The sequence below is a fragment of the Ascidiella aspersa genome, chromosome 7 (genome assembly GCF_963924565.1).
Source record: "Ascidiella aspersa chromosome 7, kaAscAspe10.2, whole genome shotgun sequence".
Lineage (NCBI taxonomy): Eukaryota > Metazoa > Chordata > Ascidiacea > Phlebobranchia > Ascidiidae > Ascidiella > Ascidiella aspersa.
The window spans coordinates 23,508,915-23,529,931 of record NC_139453.1 but is presented as its reverse complement, the minus strand read 5'-3'; the positions used below and the strand labels follow the sequence as shown (position 1 = coordinate 23,529,931).

Sequence of the window (21,017 nt, the reverse complement as noted above, 5' to 3'; positions counted from 1 at the left end):
CATATTGACAAAAGTTGAGAACCGCAAAGTATTCATGGGCTGAATCTGAAAAATAAGTTTGATTTGTTGTTTTTGTTACTGATGTCTGCAAGGAAATGTAAAGCATCATCAAAGTCAAACATAACAATTCTACTTTCGTTTTATTTGCCAGCAAAAAATGTCCTCTTTTTGGGTGATGAAAATATGGTAGCCCTGCTATTGATACCATTAATAACAATGTGCTTTTTTGCGTTTATTTGTGTATATTTTTAGGGGGGCCGTGAGTAATTAAAAAAAATGCTAGTGGACCGTTGCACAAGTTTTTCAAAAAAGTTTGTGAACCACTGCCTTAGGAGTTCATATAAAACAATCGAGAACAATAAATTAATTTTTTTGTTTTCTTCACGTCGTTAAGAAAGTCTGCTCGTTCACGAATAAAATATATTTTCGTTATCAGGCCTGCTTATGATTACTTGAGTCGGTGACAGGCGAACTGCTAAATAAAACAATGATAACGAGCGGTGATTAGGCGGTGGCGGCGATAAGCACCAACGTGTTTTCAATGCCAGGTGAAATGTTTCCGATGAAACATCGCAACAATCGTGGTTTTAGTTTTGTGATCATTGTTTACTGGGATCTCAAAGGGACTCCTAGACACCGCCCAGGCGCCTACGCTACGCCCCTGCTTGTTCATTTGCATTGTTTACAAGAATCTAAAGTGTTTTGATACTTCAAAGCCTTTGCCTTCAACAAGTTCAGCAAGATAAGAACCACAGCTGACTAATGGAATGACGTTACAACTAGAGCTAAATCAGATGATGCTTAGTATTCGATTTTGGCGATTGCTACATACGAAAAGAGCAAAACACAAAATCGCGCCAATAATTAACACTGTGACGTATAAGAATGGAATTACAGCGATGCTGCACATGAAGCGTAAAATCAATGCCGCAATTTGTTGCCCAAAAAAACGGGCACAACGTGAAATAAAATATAGTAGGCGCGCATTTGTCGACTTATTATTGCACTTGACCCAAGCACCGCACACACGATATTCATTGAAGTAATTTTGGCATTTTTACTGCAAAAAATGCCCAAGATTTGCAATAGCAATGTGATCGTCAAAACAAAAAATCATTTTTAATGAAATCCAGGTGAGTAGTGGAAAACCAAACAGGGTATGTGTATTCTTCTGAATCCATATATACATCTGCTGTTAGGTCAACCAAATTTGGGTAACAGAAAACACAAAATGCAAATAACGTGTTTGAAAGATTCCCACAGAAAAAACGGATTGTAAAGGTAACAGCATCAAATATTCGATACTTTATTATGAAATGATTTCTTTAATTAAAAACAGGGACATATATCGGCCATGTTGCCGTAAGTAATCACTTTCAATTTAGTATGCAAATCAAACGATTTTAAGAGAGGATCTTTGCTGTGATTTATTACCTAGAAATCTCTTAAAAAGCCTAAGCTGTATCGTCGAATACTATTCAAAAGCATTGTATTCAAATGCCAGGAACCGGTCGCTCAGTATAGAACGGTTAAGACATAAGAGCACTCAGGGGATCGTCGAAAATGTCACCGACGTCGTCTTTTGGCTTGGTTTTGCTTTTCTGTGTCTTCTTTACGGGCGCCGAGGCAGTGGCAAAGATGTCTGTAACACAAAAGTTGCAACATTAACCAATAGGATTTTTCCCAAACGAGGACGGTGCTAAAAACACACAACTTTATGTTGTTTGCCAGTTTTAGTGAATGAATCATCTTCATAGCCTTTAAGTTGACAGTATATTGTAAATGGGATTTTAAAACGTTTCACAAGCTCACAACCCGATATGAGTGAAAACCGGGGGAACAGCATTTTGTTGAATTTTGAATGTCTTCTATTCGATCTTGCATCGTTTTTGCTTTAGTGCAAGCAAGAAAACTTTTTACGCTAACTTATGTCAAAACAAATTTCGTTCCAAAATATATTCTGGAAAGTTCATTCGAAATAGTAAACAAACTTTGTTCAGTTCCATAGATTACTGCTTTTGGATAAAAGCTATGAGTTTCGTATTTTATTTCATGCGCTTCGACAATAACTGTTTTTTGTAAAGCATTGTGAACGTATTGTAGGCAATACTACAAATTGGGAAACGACTTAAGGGAAAAAATAAAGGGACGGTTTATTTGGCTGGAAGGTGACTGGCGTTTGGGTAGCAGCAAGTTTGTAAATGAGGAGACGCACTGTAAATGACAAACGCGGAGTAGCATAAAGTGGAATACTATTTTAACTTATTGTGGGAGGGTAAGTCATATTAGTGGATTACTGCATATTCAACCTCTTTTAGTAATTCAAAGACAGACTATATTGCTTTCGCATTCGATGATGTTAAGAATGTTTATAAAAACAGGTGTAAAACATAAAATAATTTCTTAAAATTTTGCAGAATCATTCGAATTTTGAAACCAAAGCTATTCAGAAGACGGAATATATATTTCTGTAAAATTAAAAAAAATGATTTTATGTTTTATATTATTGGAGTTATTTAACACTTTCCGATTGACCAGCACCATATCTCAGTAATTCTAACGTTTTTCTCCACCAAAAACATTGACCAGCACCCCATCTCAGTATCCTAACGTTTTTCTTTACCATAAACATTGACCAGCACCCTATCTCGGCAATTTAAAAAAAAACATTGATCAGCAGTCCAGGGCCCTATTTAGGAAATTTTAACGTTTTACTTCACCAAAAACAAACAAAACGTCAGCATAACCCTTCAAACACCTACCATCATCGAGTTCCGGTGCTTCTGCGGTTTTCTTGGGCTTCTTTGTCGTCTTCTTCGACGGGGCAAAGTCGGCGAAAATGTCGCCGTCGTCGTCATCGCCGAACAAGTCGTTTGCCTTTTTCTCGGCCGCTTTTTTCGCGCTCTTTTTTTTCTCGCCCTTTGGCGAAGGTTCGGCGAATAAATCGTCAAAGTCGTCCTGCGTTTAACGAAACATGAATATTCACTTGGCATCTCTTCACATAATGTCCATTTGCGCTTTGAGTTAACAATTCACTGCCTCCTTAAATGTAATCAAACGCGTCTTCAAGTGCAAAAAATTGAGTTGTTCTAACATTTTAATAACACAATTCTTAGTTAACATTTTGTGCGGCCTGCAGAGACCTTTCTAGTTTGGTTTTGGCGAGCGACTAGAAAAAGGTTGCCGACTCCTGTGCTAGGGTTATGGGTTTAATCGCGAGTAAAATTCTAAGACCATTTTTTTTAGGCTAGATCGAATTGTGCGGCTCGACATAGGGTTTAGGTATCAGCCAACTCAATCAACATGTTCGTCAATGAAAAAGTTTTACTCCATTTGAAAATAATATATATCCGTTTGACTGCAGGTTAAGATTTAGTACAATTCGAACTATTTTCTTCAAGCGGCTTATCTTATTTTTGTTTTCATGTTATTAAACTTTTTATTTGTTCCATTTTTTTTAATTTACAGACAAATTTAAATTGTAATTAAAGTGCTTATAATCGCTTATTTCATGCCTGAAGCTCAAATCAAATCATAGTGTTTTTTTTAAGTGACGGTTTAGTTTCGTAAATTTCCGTTTAATATAATAAGTAAAATTACAATTACCAAAGGAATTGTGTTTTGATTAATATTGCTATGCCTGGTAGCAACAGTTTAAATATGATAAGTGTTTATTGGTCTAGTCTAGTTTTTTTATTAGTACCATAATGGAGAAAAAATATCAGCACATAAAACCGTAAAACGAAAGTGAAATCAAGTGACACATATTTTAGGAGGGAAATATTAGTGAAAAAACATAATTTACCTCCAGGGCAGCCTTGGCTTTCGGTGCTTTCGTTTTCGTTTTCGCTTTCGGGGAACCCCCGGTCTTTTCCACGTCAAAGTCGTCAGCGAACAGATCGTCGTCAAAAAGGTTGTGTTTTTTCTTCTTGTTTTTGCCTGAGCTCTTTGCCGAAAAAAGGTCGGCCGACAAATCGACGTCATCGACGCCGGCGAAAATATCGCTCGTTACGTCATTGACTGGCTTCTTTTGCTCTTTGGGCGCCGTTGACTTTTTGGGTGCCGCTCCGACGCCGAACAGATCTTCGTCTTGGTTGATATCGGCGCCGAAAAGATCCTCGACCACTTTGCTTGTGGTTTTTGAAGTCTTGCTGCTTTTGTCGGCTTTCGGGGCGGCGAAGAGGTCGTCCGTGTCGTCTGTTAGCATAACTTCGTATTAGGTTTAAACAGGGTTGTAATGATTTAAGTCGACGACTTGACTTAAGTCACTCCAACTTAAGTAGTTTTTGCGAAATTACTTGATTTGGACTTGAGTGATTTTTTGCGGAATGACTTGACTTGATTTAACTTAAGTCGTTTGGGCAAACGACTTGGCTTGGACTTAAGTCATTGGGTCGAAATTAAGTGTTTTTAACATTTTAATATAAAAACGATCTGATTGTTACATGTTTTTTTTTGTTTTTTTAGTTTTAATTATGCTCTTAATCGACAGAGTTTACCAATTTTGGTTTATAGCTTTTTTATATCGGTGATTTAAATTGGCGATGACAATCTCTTATAATGACTTGACTGGGACTTGCCTTGTTATTATTTAAAATATTTGACTGTCTTAAGTTATTTTACAAATGGCTTGACTGGGATTTAAGCCAACACTGGGTTGTAAGGGAATACCAAAAACATAACAGAAGTTAGTCAGCCTATGTCGAGCAATGTGGTAAGGAATACTTATTAAAATCGTTTTATTTACCTATGAACAAGTCCCGAATAATTTATTTTATTTGATCGGTCCAAAAGAATTTTTATTGGTGATTCGCTCAAAATTGAAATATTTGCCGTGAAACTGTTTAAACTAGAAATTGTACTGTAGAAAATTATTGCATTTAAGTTTCCCTTTCCTGACAAAAAGTCCAGGAAAACGCAATCTAACCGAATATGCTGGGCAGGTCCTTCGATTTTTTCGCAGCAACTTTCGGTGACTTTTTCGCCGTTATCTTTGGTGAACTTTTCGCTTTCGCTGGCGCTGATTTTGAAGAAGAGGGCGACAAGAGAGAATCTGCAAAAAAACAATCACGGGTTTATTTTCAACATTAAAAAAAACTAAAAAACGTAAAAAAACCGTAAAAATTGCTATATCCTAAAAAGTTAAACTGAATAAACCACCGAGTGTTAAGGTTGTCTGTCTCCTTTACAATAAAAGAGGTGGAAACTTTTTTACCAAGGAAATCATCAGTGGAAGATTCGGGTTTTGGTTCTGGCTTCTTTTTCGTTGTCGTGGCTTCTCCAGTAACTACTGGTGCTGGGGTTTCAGAAAATGGCGAAGAGGTCGGGAGATCTGGGGAAAAAAAACTATTGTAAAAGTTTGTAAGGGTACACTTTTGCAAAATTCCAGACAAGGATTCTTAATAGATGTGTATTTTTAATAGATATAAAAGGTCGTTTATTTTTAAATTCATTTTTAGGCATCTCACCGAAATTTCTTATTAAAGAGTGTTATGTTGCGACTTTTTTTATATTTATTGCGTCAAATGCGAATGTTGAAAAAAAACAGATCGGCAAATTATCTATTAATACCACGATCGTCAAAACAAGTCTGAGTATTAAAAATTAACTGAATAAATCAAAAGTAAAAAAAATAATTCGTGAGTGTTTAAATAATATTTTATTTGTCTGGCATTGCATTACATTCGAATTGCTTTCGAAAAATTAACTCTGCCAATTGTTTTATACATTTTTTTGTATATATAAATGCCGGCAAAAAAAGTATCTTGGAAACCTATTCAATGTCCAATATTAAACCAATTATATAAATATAAATAAAAAAACACAAAATGCACCAGACCTTGGCTTGAGGCTCCTGCAACCTGTCTTCTTGCCCTCCTGGTCGGTGGCCTCTTCCCAGTCTGCCGCGCTCTCGTCTTGGTGGCGCTCTCCAGTGGAGCATCCACGTCAACCGAGGACTTTATGGTGGGAGCCGCTCCGGGAAGGAGGGCGCTCGGATTGATCATCATCTTGCTCTGCGCAGTGAGGGAAGATATTAGGCCAGTGGTTCTCAACCTTTTTTCCTTCGTGGCCCATTTACGTTGCAAAAAAATTCCGTGGCCCAATAGTTTTATGAAAGAAAAAACTGTAAAATAGGTTTAGAACAAAACACAGCAGAACATATTTCAAAACAGATTATTTATTCAACCGTGCATTAGTGACGTGCTTCCAGCTGAACAATAAATTTACATTCCTTTTTATTTCCTCCCCAAGCCATTATTCGTGTAAAATTAAATATAGTGACACAAATGAAACTAAATCTAGCTTTTTTAAATTGGTCTGTGGCCCACCTTAAATGTTCTTATGGCCAAGCAGTGAGCCATGGCCCACTGGTTGAGAACCCCTGCATTAGGGTTTTGAAATTAAGATTGAAACTATTCGCAAGGCTGACTTGGAAGAAATTGACAACGGCAAATTGAATGTGATAAATATGAAGATATGCCCTCGCCCTTACATGTAAATGACGACAATGACTTCAAATGGGAGTAAACATTTTTTAGACTTTCCTGTCTTGGTCAACGACAGGAAAGTTTAAGTCGCAGAAGATTTTTCGTTTCATTTTTTTAAATACAAACTTTTCAACCTAGTCGGACTTGTTCCGTTTATTTTTATGTTTTTTTTTTAGATATTTAATGTTATTCTTTCAATGCCACAACACTTCAAAGAATTTTCTAGTTTGGTAGAAAGACGTCCACCAAACCTAATATTGCAAGACCGCATCACCAAACTGCTACCACTATGCAAAAACAATTATCAATACAGCCTTTAATTTCCGCCAACGCACAACTAGCAGGGGCCCGCGGCATATATTCGCAATGACTTCAAAACAGTAATTTTAGTTCTGGTTTGAAGTATCCGGCCCTTTATGAAAAAAGTTCGGTGACACCTGAACAAAAACAAAGTAGATTGCACACAGTATACCTGGAGTTTTCCAATAGCCGAAGGCGCTTTGGACGGGGCCGAAACTTTGGAAACCTTGGGTGCGCTTGCCGACACAGGTAGGAAGGGTTTGGCTGTTGCGTTGGACGAGGGAGATTTCTCTTCATTGGAAGACGCTGCCTTTGGGACAAACTTCTTGATTTGCGGCATGGCGGGCTTGCTTGTTGCTTTGACGGCCGGAGTCTCAAGGGGCGTGTTAGTATTGTTGGGCGTTTCTGGCGAAGTTGCTTTTGTTGTATCGTTAATGACAAGGGCTGACGGGTTTGAGTCGCTCTCGGAATCGCGCTTGTTCGATTGTTGGGAAGATGACCTGCAAAGAATTTACTCGATAACGCTAAACGTCAATGATTGTGTATACTGTATAGCACAAAGAAAGTAACTTTTTGATAACTTTGAATTGCCACAATGAATGGCGGAACTCATTCGGCTGTAGAAGCGATTGCAAACATTGAACTTCTGTTTGCAGGATACATCTATTTACCTCGAGAGAAAAGAATTAAACCAAAAACAAGTTTTTATCTTCATACATAGCGGGTTTTTTTAGGCGAAATCGCTGTTTCCCTATTAAAAGGACAGAGTCAAGAAATTAGTCCAGCAATTCATTAAAACACGAACGCCTATAGCTATGATTGACAGGGGAAAAAATTTCGTAATTTTCAGGGTTTGGATTTTGCACTCGCCGGCTCAGTGAGAGTTTTATTCGCCGCGGGAAAGTGCTGATTGACACCCACTTGCACGACAGGCGAATGCATAAAGCAAAAACATATTCTGGCTGTCAGACCTATACTGGTCTAAATTTGCGACAAATTATTTTAAGCGCCAGACTGAAGACCCCCAAATAGCCTACTGCATAAATCGCTAACGATACACACTTGCGCAACTGTACAGAATTAAACAAACTAGCTTCGCAAAAAAAAATCACGCATTAAGTAGTCTGGTAAGCAGTCGGGCCGGTCGTACAAGGATTATGTATTTATTGTATATTCATCGAAATTAAACGTAGCGGGTTAATTATTGGAAGACAAAATTTGTAGTACGAAAATTCGCAGACGGCGTGCCAGCATTATCGACGACTGTAATTTCTTTCTAAAGGTTAGAAACTTGACCGACTTGCGAAGCAAGTTTTAATTCAATATAATCATGAATTTACAAATTGACGATTAAAATTGTTCATACGCAAATAAAAATTTTTTCGAACCTCTTCTTTTGAATGGCGGCCAGTAGTTCGCTTCCCCCGGCGCCAAACATCGAAACGGCTCCTGCGAACTTCTTCTTTGGGGCGGGTTCTTCCTCTTTTTTTTCTTCCTCCTCACTTGGTGGTTCAACCTCATTGAAAAGATCCTCAGCTCCATTAGCTGCGGGAGGGACTTCTTTGTCGACTAAAACAGAGTCAAATTTGACGTAAGACCAGCTAATCAAAATCGTTCTAATAAAAAGGTGTTCATTGTGGAGTAAATTAACGGTAGCCCGCGGTCACATTGGGACATTTGAACTTTGGGAGTAAACCTGAACAAATCTCCAATTTAATTTACAACTTTGCGTTATAGCTTAAACTTTCTCGTACTTGCAAAAATTAAAAAAGAAAACATTTTTTACCCAGAATCTCTACTTACAATCGTTCGGCTGTGAAGCAAAATCATCGCTTCAAAATTAAAATTAGGTGAGTTTACAGCAAGCTAAATTATTATTGTACAAACGAGGGGCACTGGGTAGTGAATATGTAAATTGTAATTCGGGGTTTTAAACTGCCAACGCTCACAGCGTATAATAGCTTAATAGGTTATAGATTTTTAACAGCCCAAACCAACAGTTCACGGATGTTTCGTAACCAATAACACGTAAAAAGTAATAATAGGGTAAAAAGAAGATACAACCGACTATTTCTGATAATAAAATTTTAAAATAAGCTAAGATGCTTTGCTATCGAATCAAAAGTCGCGAGAGTTTAGCGTTGATTTTTCGGACAAATGACCACCAAAATATAACCTTTTTCTGCCAAAGCATTTTTGACTTTAATTAATAATTAAACTTTGGCCCGCTTTCGACCCATAGTGAACGATAAGCTATCGGCAAAAGCTGGTCACAAAAAAGTACAGTTAATTACCAGGTATTTCTACATTGCTAGAATCGTCTTCAAAGAGCGGCGATGATTTTGTTTCTTGCTTTTTCTGAACTGGCTTCGAAAACAGATCTTCGTTGTCGTCGGCGTCAGATTCTTCATCGTCAAAAAGACTAGTTTCTGAACAGAAATAATAACGAAAGTCTTATGCCTAAGGTGAATATAAGAGGAACAAAATAACGACAGGACCCAATTAAACAGTGTAATATCATCAATAAATTTGTAAGCGTCGAACTCATTTTACACTAAAAATTTCTACCATGCCATACAAAAGCGCTATTACAATTCAAAAAAAAGTTGAGTGATGACATTACATTAGGTACATGATATTATCATCAGGGGTAAAGTGAACTTGGTCACAAAGTTTCTCCAATAAAAAACATTAAATGGTCTACAGTACTTTTTGGTGGCTTCTTTTTGGCCTTTTCTATCGTTTTTGGAGCTGGCTTCGGGCTTGCGTCTTTTTTCTTTGTTTCCAGCTGTAAATAAAAAACCTTTCTTTAAGCGACTGCATAAACAACAAAAAACCTACGGGTATTTTTGACAATGTTGTCTTGAAAATCGGAGAGCAAGTCGAATGTGTTTTTATTTAATCCCTTAATATCTGATATTTCCAAAAAAACATATTTTGTGGTTGCTAAACTTTTAAAGAACTCGCCTGCAATTCTTTTAGCCAAGTTTAATAAAACGGATATTCTATTGCTGCAATCAATGAGAGATTTTTAAACCAAACGTTTTTTTACAGTACCCAAAAGCACTTGACACTAAACCGTATATATTTTCAAATCAGCAAATTAAATTGCAAGAGTTAACGATTCCAGTAACACTACACTAAAGGCCCGTTTACACTAGAGCTACACTGAGCTCAGCAAATCGTAATTTCCATTAAAATTATATTGTGGCAAGCGTTTCTCGCTTTGCTAAACGCAAGCCCCGTGCAGCTATAGAAAAGCGTTACGTTTTGGAGCGATTTTTACGCCCAGCGCAGCTGTAGTGAAAACAATTTCACGCCCAGCTCAGCTCAGTGCAGCTGTAGTGTAAACAAGCCTTAAGACCCAAACGTTAACAGGTTGATATATTTTTATTAGTAAGTCATATAAACGCTCACTTTTTTAGCTGGTTTTGCGGCCACAGTCTTTTTCGGTTTGCTGACGAACAAATCGTCTTCCTCGCTTTCGCTGTCGCCAAACAGGCCACCAGAGGGAGCTGTGGTTGTCTTGGCAACGACCGGAAAATCGTCGGACGACTTGTCGCTCTCTGGCGCCCCCAATGGAGGCGGTTTGGACGAAAACAAACCGCCGTCGCTCTGACGTAGATTGAAGGGCGGTTAATTTAAAAAAGCAAAAAACTCGCAGATGAATAGGTTAAGTGAGCTATGGCCTTTAGACCAGCCTGTCGCCTCTTGATTGGTGCTACTTTTTTATTCTCGTCAGTTTCTGTTTTTTGTTCAAGTGTAACGAAAAAAAATTAAAACAACAACGTTCCTCATTGTGGCTTGTGTGTCAAATCGAGGCAAATAAGAATGAGGGTTTCATACTTGAAATAAATTACCTTTATCGAGCAATTTAAATTAATTGATATCTATTCAAATTAAATATGCATTGAAAGGAAAAATGGTGTGCAGGCTTAAAGGAAATTTAATGACTTGATATGAAATCAAAATCAAATGGGATGACATAGTAAAAAAAACTTTCATTTAAAGGCGGCCTTCTAACGATAAAGTTAAAAACTTGAACTGACAATTAACAAAACAAATTAAGTTTAAGGTAATAACAAATACAAATATTGAAAAAAGGTGTCTGTCTACATCCAGGAATTATTGCTTTGCTATTGCAGATAATAATAATTGCTAAGCACTATTTTATCAAATTGATTAGCTGCAATTTATATACGCACCAAAGTTGGTTCCTTTTTAATGGAAATTACATTCGATTTTTTGATTGTTTTTCCGGAAAACAAATCGTCAAATTCATCCGATTCTGAATCGTTAAAAAGGTTACCGCCAGACTTTGAGGTTGCCGTTATTTCAGGCTTCCCAGTTTTACCGGCGACATGTCTGTCGGATGACGGCGTATTTAAAAGTGAAGAAACAGTTTTTGGTTTGGGTTTTGATTGAGTTGATTGCGAAAACAAATCACTGGTATCGTCGTCGGAAAATAACGAATTTCCTTTCGACTTCGCCACAGTTTTGCCGCCGCTTTTTGCGGAGCCCTGGGAATTGAGGGAGGTTTTCGAAGTCGATTTTAACTTGTCGGTTTTCAGCAGGGATTTCGTTTTGCTCCGTTTGGCCGCAGAAAACAGGTCGTCGCCACTGCTGTCAGAATCGCCAAAAAGGCTGGATGATTTAGAGCTGGGAGCCTGCAATTTCGGCTTTACTTTTGCTATTGCCGAAGAATTAAATAGCTTTTCGCCGCCTTCGTCGTCACTTTCCGAAAACAGAGATTGCTTTTTGTCGGCGTTCGATTTTTTGCTGGCAGCTGGATTAGCGTTGGTCGGCTATCAATCATAAACAATTACAGTAATGGTAAATCAATCATGATTAAATGTAAATGTCGCAATGAAATTACGAAAGCAGGATAATGCAACACAGGCATGTTTCGAGAAAATTAAGAATTAAGAGAAAAAATAATTAGGTAAAAAATAATAAAAAAGGTTTAAATTACACCATTTCAGAAACTATAGCCAATGCCGATATGAGCAACACAAACTTAGTCTGTTTGATAAGTGAAAAATAATTTATGTTATAAATTAGGTTTTGAGCAAAATAGAAAAATGTACCATGAAATGTTTGTTATTGCGAATATTTCAAATTAATGTAAACTGTCATAAATTACAAAGTAAAAGCTGTTTACGTGAGTGAAATGATTTATGATTTAAATTAGACTCTGTCTAAATATAAAAATGTCCCATAGAGGCATAGAATACTTGTAATGGCGGTATATTAATGTAAACTGTCATAAATTACAAAATAAAATTAGCACGTGAATTGTTCAATTGGTCTTACGTCGTTGCTTGAGCTTGACATGGATTCCCGCCGCTGGATGGTGCTCTTGTTTAGGGCTTTCTGAAGCTTGGAGCCTTCAGCGCCAAACAAGGAAACACCGCCTACGGGAGCCTTAACTGCAGGCTTTTTAGTTGGCTCTGAAAACAATAAATTTTAAAATAAATTTAAGCAGAGGCAGGTCAGAATTTTTAAGAGGACGGATTACCACACACAATCAACGTAAAAAAGGTAAAAAAAGGCGTTTTTGGTTTAGTCGCCCACTGGCTTGCGAGGAAATTAGTTTCACAACACTTTAACCTTTAAATGTGGTGGTGTTTAACCGACCATGATGTATTTATATTCAGAAAAAAAATTGCACACCTTTAGGTTTGGGAGCCTCGAACAAGTCTGCACCGTCGTCGTCATTTTCACTGTCGTCATTAAATAGGCCACCGCTTTTGGCGACAGGTTTCGAGATGCTCTTTGCAGCAGGCTTGGGTGAAGCTTTTTTTTCCACTGTTTTTTTGGGCGCAGGAGTAGCTAAAACGAGTAACGAAAGAAATGATTTTAAGTTTATATTTATTGTAGTAGGTTAAAAAATACATCCATGCAATGTAAATATCAATTTGGATGGATGCTGATGGTCAATTTAACATGTAAGAGTTTTCTAAAACTCTCCTTTTACAAATTAAATTTACCATTAGCATGAATTAAAATAAATATTTACATTGAATACATGTTTTATTTTTACTAAAGACCGCAAGAAGCTATATAAATAAACGAAAAATAGTAATTCAGACAAAAACAAATGTAATGAATAAATTTATAGCAAATAATAGTAGGCTACTTAAACAAATTTTCCCTTTTTAGGTATATGTGGGTTGGTTCTGATTTAGCTTGAGCAGTAAATTTGTAAAACTTCGCTACTTTTGGAACAAAACAAATCGACCTACAGCTTCTATCTGAATAAATAAATATTTAACATTTTATACGTGTTTCTACTTCGTAGAGCACGTCAATATTAATAAAAATACCCGGAAATAATAAATTCAGACAAATACAAATTGTGGCGAAAACACTACCAAGCAATATAATAGCCCATACATGAACCGACCTTTTTTTAAAGGTTTTGCCTCGGCGGCAAAAAGGTCCTCATCATCACTGCCACTTTCGTCAAACAAACCACCAGAAGACTTGGCTTTGGGGGGAGGCTGTTCGCTTTCAGATTCCCAATCGTCTTCCTTTTCTGATTCGGATTTTTCTTCGCCCTTTATGCGTAACGTTTGAATTCAGTTTTTCTCACAGCGTTGCTAATGGATAATGTATAATTTGCACGTAAAAGTAATTAATAAATCGCTCGATTTGTAGTAAATTGAAAGCGCTGATGACATTAAGGGTTATTTACCCAGAAGTTGCAATTACATTGTTTTTTTATCTAATTTTATTTTTGAAATTTGTTTTTTGCAAAATATTAGAATTAATTTTTCAATTTTTCCTTTTAAAATAAATATTTTACTAAAATCAGGAACAAAATACCAACATACATTAAAGAATCCCTTTCGGATAGCCCCACCAAAGAACAATAATCTACCAATTAATCAGAAGTCGCAGTCTCGTTGTTGATTTTTATATATACTTTTATTTTTATAAATACTTTTTTGAATATATTAGGATTAATTTACCATCGTTATATTCCATAATTTTTCCTTAGGAAATATTTACTAAAATCTGGAACAAAATCCCAACATACATTAAAGAATCCCTTTCGGATAGCTCCACCAAAGAGTGATATTCCACCAGTGGGCGGCTTCTTTTTAGACTTGTTCGGGTCAGCTTTTTTCTCTTCCTTTTGAGGTTGTGCTTCCACCACTTTATCACTCTTCTCCGCGTCGGAAAAGTCGCTGGTGTCGTCCTTGTCGGATTCATCGCTGTCGAAGGTTTCCACGCCCTCAAACAAACCTTAAACACAAGTGGGAGACAGTTCCTTTATCCTATTCATTTGTACAGCAGTCACTTCGAAAGCAAGCAAAGAATAGTTGGATTGCAGGAATGCAAAATAAAACTGGCAGAAACAGATCGAACAGTTTTTGATAAAACGCTTTTTAAAAAAGATTGCTATGCATCTCAAAGCAATTGTTTTTAGTATTTCTTACATTTGTAAAAAGGTAAAAGAAACAAAATTCAGGCTCAAACCTCCTTTGGGGGGTCCAAACAACCCCTTACCGCCACCAAACAGTCCTTTGGACGGACCGAACAAGTCGTCATCTTGTTCTTCATCATCTCCGAACATGTCTGGAACAAAATATTTCACAACCAAGTTTTAAAAACATAGCTTATTATCATCAGTAAAAAAAGAGTGGCCCAAATAAATAATCTTTTTCTACTAAAGATGATGAACAGATCCGTGTTTAGTGTTCCATAGTTTACTATATTCAAAACAATAAAATTAGCACCTTAACAGTTGGCAAACAGAAAGGAAAACTAGGAATATTGCCAAGTTGCTTTACTATTACAGAATTACTGATGTTCACCTGGTTCAGGTTGTCTTGATTTCTTTTTAGCGTGCTTTGTTTTCTTTTTAGACAGCTGGCTGGATGTTCGACTATGTGTTTTGGCCGGCTGAAACACAAAATTGAACAATCTAAGCTAGAATATCCTGTAAAGTGATAGTGTTACAATGTTACATGTTATCTGGTCCAGTTTCCTTACAGAAGAATTACAAAACGAATATTTAACAAAAACAAATGCTTTACCTAAACACAATCTATTTTTTGTAGTAATTTTATGCAAAACGTGCATTACGACAAAATACCCTATTAACCTGTGAAAAATGCCGTAAGAGTAAAAAATATGGCTCTTAGTCTTTGACTATTTGGCCACTATTCTAATCAACGATATGCAAGTAGCCTTTAACTTTGCTACTGAAAAAATAGTTTAAATTGTCAACACTTATTTTACAGTCATAAATTGTTAAACTTAAGACTTATTTTTTGTTAATCAAGTTATTAAACAAACCTCAGATTCATCGGAATCGCTGACGACCTTCTTTTTGACCATGACTTCGTTATCACTGGAGGAATAATCGTCACTGGATGTTGCAGTCGTTGCTGTTTTCTTGCGCTTTATGGGGACGTCTTCCAAATCTTCTTCACTGCTCACATCTAACAAAGTGTATGTAACAACAATAATTAGGCTGTAGGAGAAAAATTGAAAATTTTTGTCATATATGGATAAAAAATGCAGTATATATAAAGAAAAACGTTACCTTGCAACTAAAGTCTGATAGTATCGGATCTAATCGCATAACTTGTCTTTGGGTGAAAGTATCGGTATTCGTTTGATACTAGGTTGGTATCAGAGCCCATCCAATACCAAATAATTAAAACCAATTTTAGACATTATTTGTCATCCAGCCGAGAGATTCTACTTTAAATTAATCAAAATAGCAGGTTATGAAAACAAGGTAACTAAATGTTTTACCGATAGAGAAAATTTTGGCCTAAAAACCTGAAAAAATTACCTTTGATAATCTAATTTTATTTATTTTACTTGTTTGAGCATAGTAATGACGTCATTTGGCAACGGATCAGATAGCAAAATTTTTTGCCAAAAATATGGGGTATCGGTATCAAGATAAAATGTCAGGTATTCGACATTCCTATGAGCAACCATACTTCCAGCATTTTCATCAAAAATTTGCCACACCTGATAAGTCGTCTTCACTGTAGTCAGAAGATGAGACTTCAGACACTGTGGCCGGTTTTTCAATTTCATCTTCCGAATCACTGATGGAGCCGACTTCACTGTCTGCTTCATCTTTAACATAAGAAAATAAAAATTTTATCCACTGCGATGGACAAAAAGCAGATTGGAATTCAAACCAGGATACTTGGTTGAAAATGTGTACATTCAAATTAAGCAGAAAACTTCAATGTACAATATAACATTAGTTATATTTATATTCATAAGTATGTACCAGAACTTGGAAGGTCGCCAACACCGACATCAGGCTCCTGGTGAAATGCTCGACTTCCGATCAAGTGAGGTAGTGGTCGGATAACGTAAGGATCCTATAAATACAGGACAGCAAATGAAGGTAGTGGATAAGAAATGCTTGGGTGTTAAAAATACTTTAAAGAATAGGGTTATTCTCATTCAATTTTCTTTAAAGCAACTTTTCTAATCAGGCAAATTCAACACATAAAAGTTTTGAACATTTCTACTAAGTGCATGTTTATCACAAATGGGCAAAATGTTGGGCAATTGCCTACTCTTTTAAATGGTGTGCTCGCAGAAATAAAAGTTAAATGTTATTTTTTTTTAAGATTTCAAAAGTTAATTGTTTTGGAGCCCATACAATCACTATACAAATTTACATTTTTTTAATTCATGCTACATACGAACAAAACCACATGTGGTCAAAATTAAAGGAAACACTGGTTCAAACCTTACAATTCTAAAAAAAAAAAATTGGAAATACATGCAAACAGGTGAATGTATTACTAACTCACATGTTTCACTAAACCTATTTTTTTCAAAAATATTTGTTAAATTATTATTTTTAAACCTTTGGCTCGAGTAGGACCTCATCGGGATCAAGGTCAGTGTCATCCTCGTCATCAGAGTCAATGTCGGAATCACCCGCCCGGATGTCAAGTACATCATAAGAGTCCTCCAGCACGTCCAAACCAAACTTAACAGCATCCTTTATCTGAAGAGAATTAAAACCGCATTCAATTTAGCTTTGCAAGATCTAATAGAAAATAGAGTATTTTAGGTTACAGTTTTCAGTAGGATAGACATAAATATTCCTCTTAGCATACTCTAAGTCAGTGGTTCTCAACCTTTCTTAACCTGTCGAACAGGTGTGTTATTCTAAGAGCGTTCGTCGAGCCCCAAATTTTTGTTCATTTGTTTCTTCCTCCTAGCAGCTGAAACTGGGCATATTTAAATTATAAACTGGCATTTATATAGGTTAAAATGGCCAAACTTTCAATTTTTTACACCTGATTTGAATTTAGCTTGAAATAACAGAATTTATATTTCAGAGGGCAGTCTTACCGAACCCTTGAAACAGCTGTTTTGAACCCCAAGGGTTTGATCAAACCCCGGTTAAGAACCAGTGCTCTAAGTAATGAAAATTGTTTTGGAAGTGCAAAGGTTGTAATACAAGTATGACCACTTGTAACAAACAGAAGCCATTCCTATTAGTTATTTTACGGCCAACCAAACACACAATGGCGTACATTTAAAACAACTGACTTGAGATCTGCTAATTAAATCAGACTAAGTCACAAAAAAATTATAAAAACACAACAATATTGCCCTAGCATGCTTCCAAATAACCTAATTCCTTTTGATGGGAATCAAAGTTTTTCTTTCGGATTTTGATCAATGTGTGCTAAATGCAAAAACAATGCTTGTCATAACATTTTACTTTTGGAATGAGCTCTGCTTCTCTTTCTTCTTTGGTTTTCTCTTTAATTTCCTTGTTTACATTTTCAGCTTCTTCTTCTGCAACATCTTCATCATACACTCTCTGAAAATGTTGTATATAATATTTAACTTCCAATTTCTAAACAAATCAGCAAAATTGTAAATAAAATGGGATTACTTTAGGTGTCAGTATGGTTCAAAATTGGTTCGGTAAAACAACAAGGTTAAACGGTTTTAAATATTGTACAGCAAAGATATATTTAAATGAAAACCAAAAAAAAATATATATATACTTACATTTTCGATAAATTGAGTGTCGCTTAAAGTAAGAAAGTAGTCTGTGACACTTTGTATTGTGGCATCAGTGAGACTAGTTTCATGGGAAACATCAGACAAGAGCCTCGAGGTTTCTTGGGCACGGGATGTTAGTTTCGATGCAAATTCCTGCATGCGCTTCAGTAGCTATACAAACACATACACAGATTTCGCAACAGGTTAAGTCAATGGCAATAGGTAAATATTCAAGTAGATTGTTGAAATTTATTTTAACTAAAGCAACGTATACCAGTTAGCAGTTATTTAATACACAAAGATAAGTGTGGATACCCCAGCATCAGCTGCTAATGTCCAATGTTCAGCATTTTTTCTGATTTCTTGGCTGCTCCATGGCTGGTCCCAGCTGTTTCCAGAAGGTAGTGATTCCTTAAAAATAATATGAGATATTTTACAATTATGCAATTTAAGTGATGCTTAAGTCAATCATATCAAGAAAGCATCAAACTTATAAAGAAATAATTTCAACCTGCCTACTGCAGGGCTGTGGAGTCGGTTAAAAAAACCCGAGTCCAACTCTGGCCAAAAAAATACACCAGAGTAGTCCGAGTCCGGCCAAACGTAGGATTTTGTCGAGTTCCGAGTCCAGCACCGACTCTACAGCCTGTATTTTACCCATTTATATTACGCAACTAAATTAAGGTAGATTTTCTGCAATCCACTCATATTGGTGTCATAATTGATCCACCCGCATTACATGGTTTAAAAATATTTCACATTTGCTTTTCAAATTTACAACTTACATTTTGCCGCCTTAACAGATAAACAATTTTATACTGCGCATGTGCACGTCAGACTCTGGACTTGGATAGTTTTACGCGGTCTTACTCGAGGCCCGAGTCCGGCAAACCAAACCAGTCCTGGCCTACTGAGATATTTTGAAGTATAGCAAAGTAAATGGCTCTGGTCTAGAATGCTAACACCTTTTATATCAGTAATGAAATACATTTATGAAACCATTTGCCAAGTGGAAAACTGGGAGTATAAATATAGTAAAACTTGATTCACCCTAACCCATGCAATGTACGTTGATTTAATAATTTAAAGTCTATGGTAAAATTGTAAACCAGGCCAAGTAAACTTACAATTACAAAAAGTATCGACAATCTCTTTTTGTCGCTAAATGTACAGAACCTGAAATATTAAGTTTGTAAATTATAGTCATAGTATATATAAACATTACCGTGTTTACTGGACCATTTGTCAACGTATCAGCTTCCTCCATTCCAGTAGGTTTTGGGTGTAGTTATCACAAAAAAAAAACTATGAATCACTGCTAGGTTACCAAACTCTACCAGCAAACAAATTTATTTCATTGAACGTTTGGAGTAGTAAGTGCAATAAAAATATAATTTTGATTAGCTTAAAACCAAAATTTGGCCCTGGTCTAGAATCCTACCCAAGTGTTGAATAAATTATTAAAGCAACGAACAATATTTGGCTTAGGTTGTTGGTTAGGGTTTGGGTGGATCACGTATTAATATATTTATTATTCAATAATATTACTTGACCTAAGCCCTGACAGACTGACTGTATTCCATAATTTGTGACCGCCAGAGATTTACGCCAAATTTTTTCGGTTAAATCCTACGCCAAAGTAAGACAATATATACGCCAAAAACGACAACTCCTGTGACATATAACGCCAAATAACGTCACTGTCGTAATTTTTGGCAAGCAAAGCATTCCACGCCAAACATCTTCAGCGGGAAGGCAATGGATTGCAATCAGGACCCAACCTCCCATACGCTAACCCGCACCCTAACCCAAATAATGTTCGTTGTGGTAGGATTCCAAACAATCGCTCAAAATTTTAGTGAAAAACATTTTAACGTGTTTTATGCAATATATTGCATAGGCTAAAAAGTGTGAACATAATATATATGATCGAAAAAAAAGAAGCTTTTACGGCGCTGGTCTAGAATCCTACCACAACGAAACACCATTAGGGTTAGGGTGCGGGTTAGCGTTTGGGTCAAGTATTATTATTAAACAAAGAATATAATAATACTTGACCAACCCACACCCGAACGCTAACCCGCACCCTAACTCAAATTTTGTGCGTTGATTTTAGAACTGTGGTAGGATTCTAGACCAGCGCCGCTTTTACTAATAGATTAACGAAGAAGGCTGCAAGCTTTAACCAAAGTCTTAAAAATCGTCAAGAAAATAAGTGATAAGAAAATTTAAAATGGATATTAAAAAAAGGATATGGACACATAAACGGTAAACATCAGCAAAAAATCATTCATTTTCGATAAATACTATTCTGTAAAGATTTGCTAGTATTCTATGTGAATGTGGAAAACATTGGGTTTTCCCCTATACAGTTCAAAACCTAAAAAAAAATTTAAAAAGCTTCATTAAAAACATTTGTTTGACTTATGATTCATCACAATTGAAATAAAGATGTTGACAAGTAGTGTTGACTCGTTGAGGTATTCGCAGCAGCTGTCTGCTTTTATGAACACCACCTAGCTTCTGGGATTTTAGCTAATGCTACTTTTGCATAGGTGGCTAGCACTGGAGCCGTTCGACGTGTACTATTCAAATATTTAAAAAAATGTTTGAACACGAATTCATGTGGTATTTTTCTCTCATAAGAAAAATAACTTTCCCATTCCCACCTAGTACGGCCGGCGGCCGGTCAGCTGATCGTTTGCTACATTTCAACATATCATCTGTGACGTGGGGAAATGTAATTTCAGCCTATAGAGAGCGTTCCAAAAATTTTCGATTTGGAACCTCACAATGGACGTTTACGTATCTACCCTTTGTAAAACTGTAAAGGAGATTCCAAATATATGTAGAAAAATTTATTGTTAATCATGTAGCCTAAAAATGAAATAAATAACATATTGGTTCCAAAAAGAGTTTTTTTAAATTGACCCAGAGTGGTCTACGTTCATAGATATATTAATGGTGGCCATATCCTATCACGGCTAGTACGCGACGATGACTAGCAGATTCAACGCAATATAGCCTACATTTTGTCCTACCCGAACCTAAGTTTGGAGGCCTTACGATCGGTTCATCTTTGAATAAACCTCATAGTGATATAATCTAAGTAAAACAGCGTTTGGGATTAGGCGATATTTAGTATTTAGTTTTAAACTAAAATACAACTTTCCCAGCTAACAATTTGACGTCGCAGCGACGTAGATTTTT

At 36.3% G+C, this 21,017-nt stretch overlaps 1 protein-coding gene across 1 annotated transcript; it reads right to left on the bottom strand.

Annotated features, from left to right (window-relative positions):
• Positions 1-1,133: 1,133 nt before the first annotated feature.
• LOC146138538 (uncharacterized) lies at positions 1,134-19,139 on the bottom strand. Its single transcript, XM_083394595.1, has 26 exons — positions 19,033-19,139; positions 18,123-18,218; positions 17,814-17,978; positions 17,518-17,619; positions 16,648-16,791; positions 16,057-16,150; positions 15,786-15,896; positions 15,096-15,241; positions 14,612-14,699; positions 14,274-14,372; positions 13,831-14,039; positions 13,195-13,348; positions 12,462-12,620; positions 12,102-12,238; positions 10,994-11,593; positions 10,206-10,403; positions 9,498-9,576; positions 9,083-9,217; positions 8,177-8,357; positions 6,961-7,288; positions 5,840-6,014; positions 5,216-5,332; positions 4,928-5,053; positions 3,806-4,197; positions 2,763-2,958; positions 1,134-1,642 (listed from the first exon to the last, which is right to left on the bottom strand). Exons 1-26 carry the CDS (start codon positions 19,072-19,074, stop codon positions 1,530-1,532), a joined length of 4,386 nt encoding a protein of 1,461 aa, XP_083250721.1. The 5' UTR covers positions 19,075-19,139; the 3' UTR covers positions 1,134-1,529.
• Positions 19,140-21,017: the final 1,878 nt, after the last annotated feature.

Coding starts and splice junctions, on each gene's coding strand:
- LOC146138538 (XM_083394595.1), bottom strand. CDS start 19,074: ATGGAGGAAGCTGATACGTTGACAAATGGTCCAGTAAACACG. Junction 14,373..14,611: donor ATCAAGACAACCTGAACCAG/GTGAACATCAGT, acceptor ATTTTGTTCCAG/ACATGTTCGGAGATGATGAA. Junction 8,358..9,082: donor TAGCAATGTAGAAATACCTG/GTAATTAACTGT, acceptor ACTCTGTTTTAG/TCGACAAAGAAGTCCCTCCC.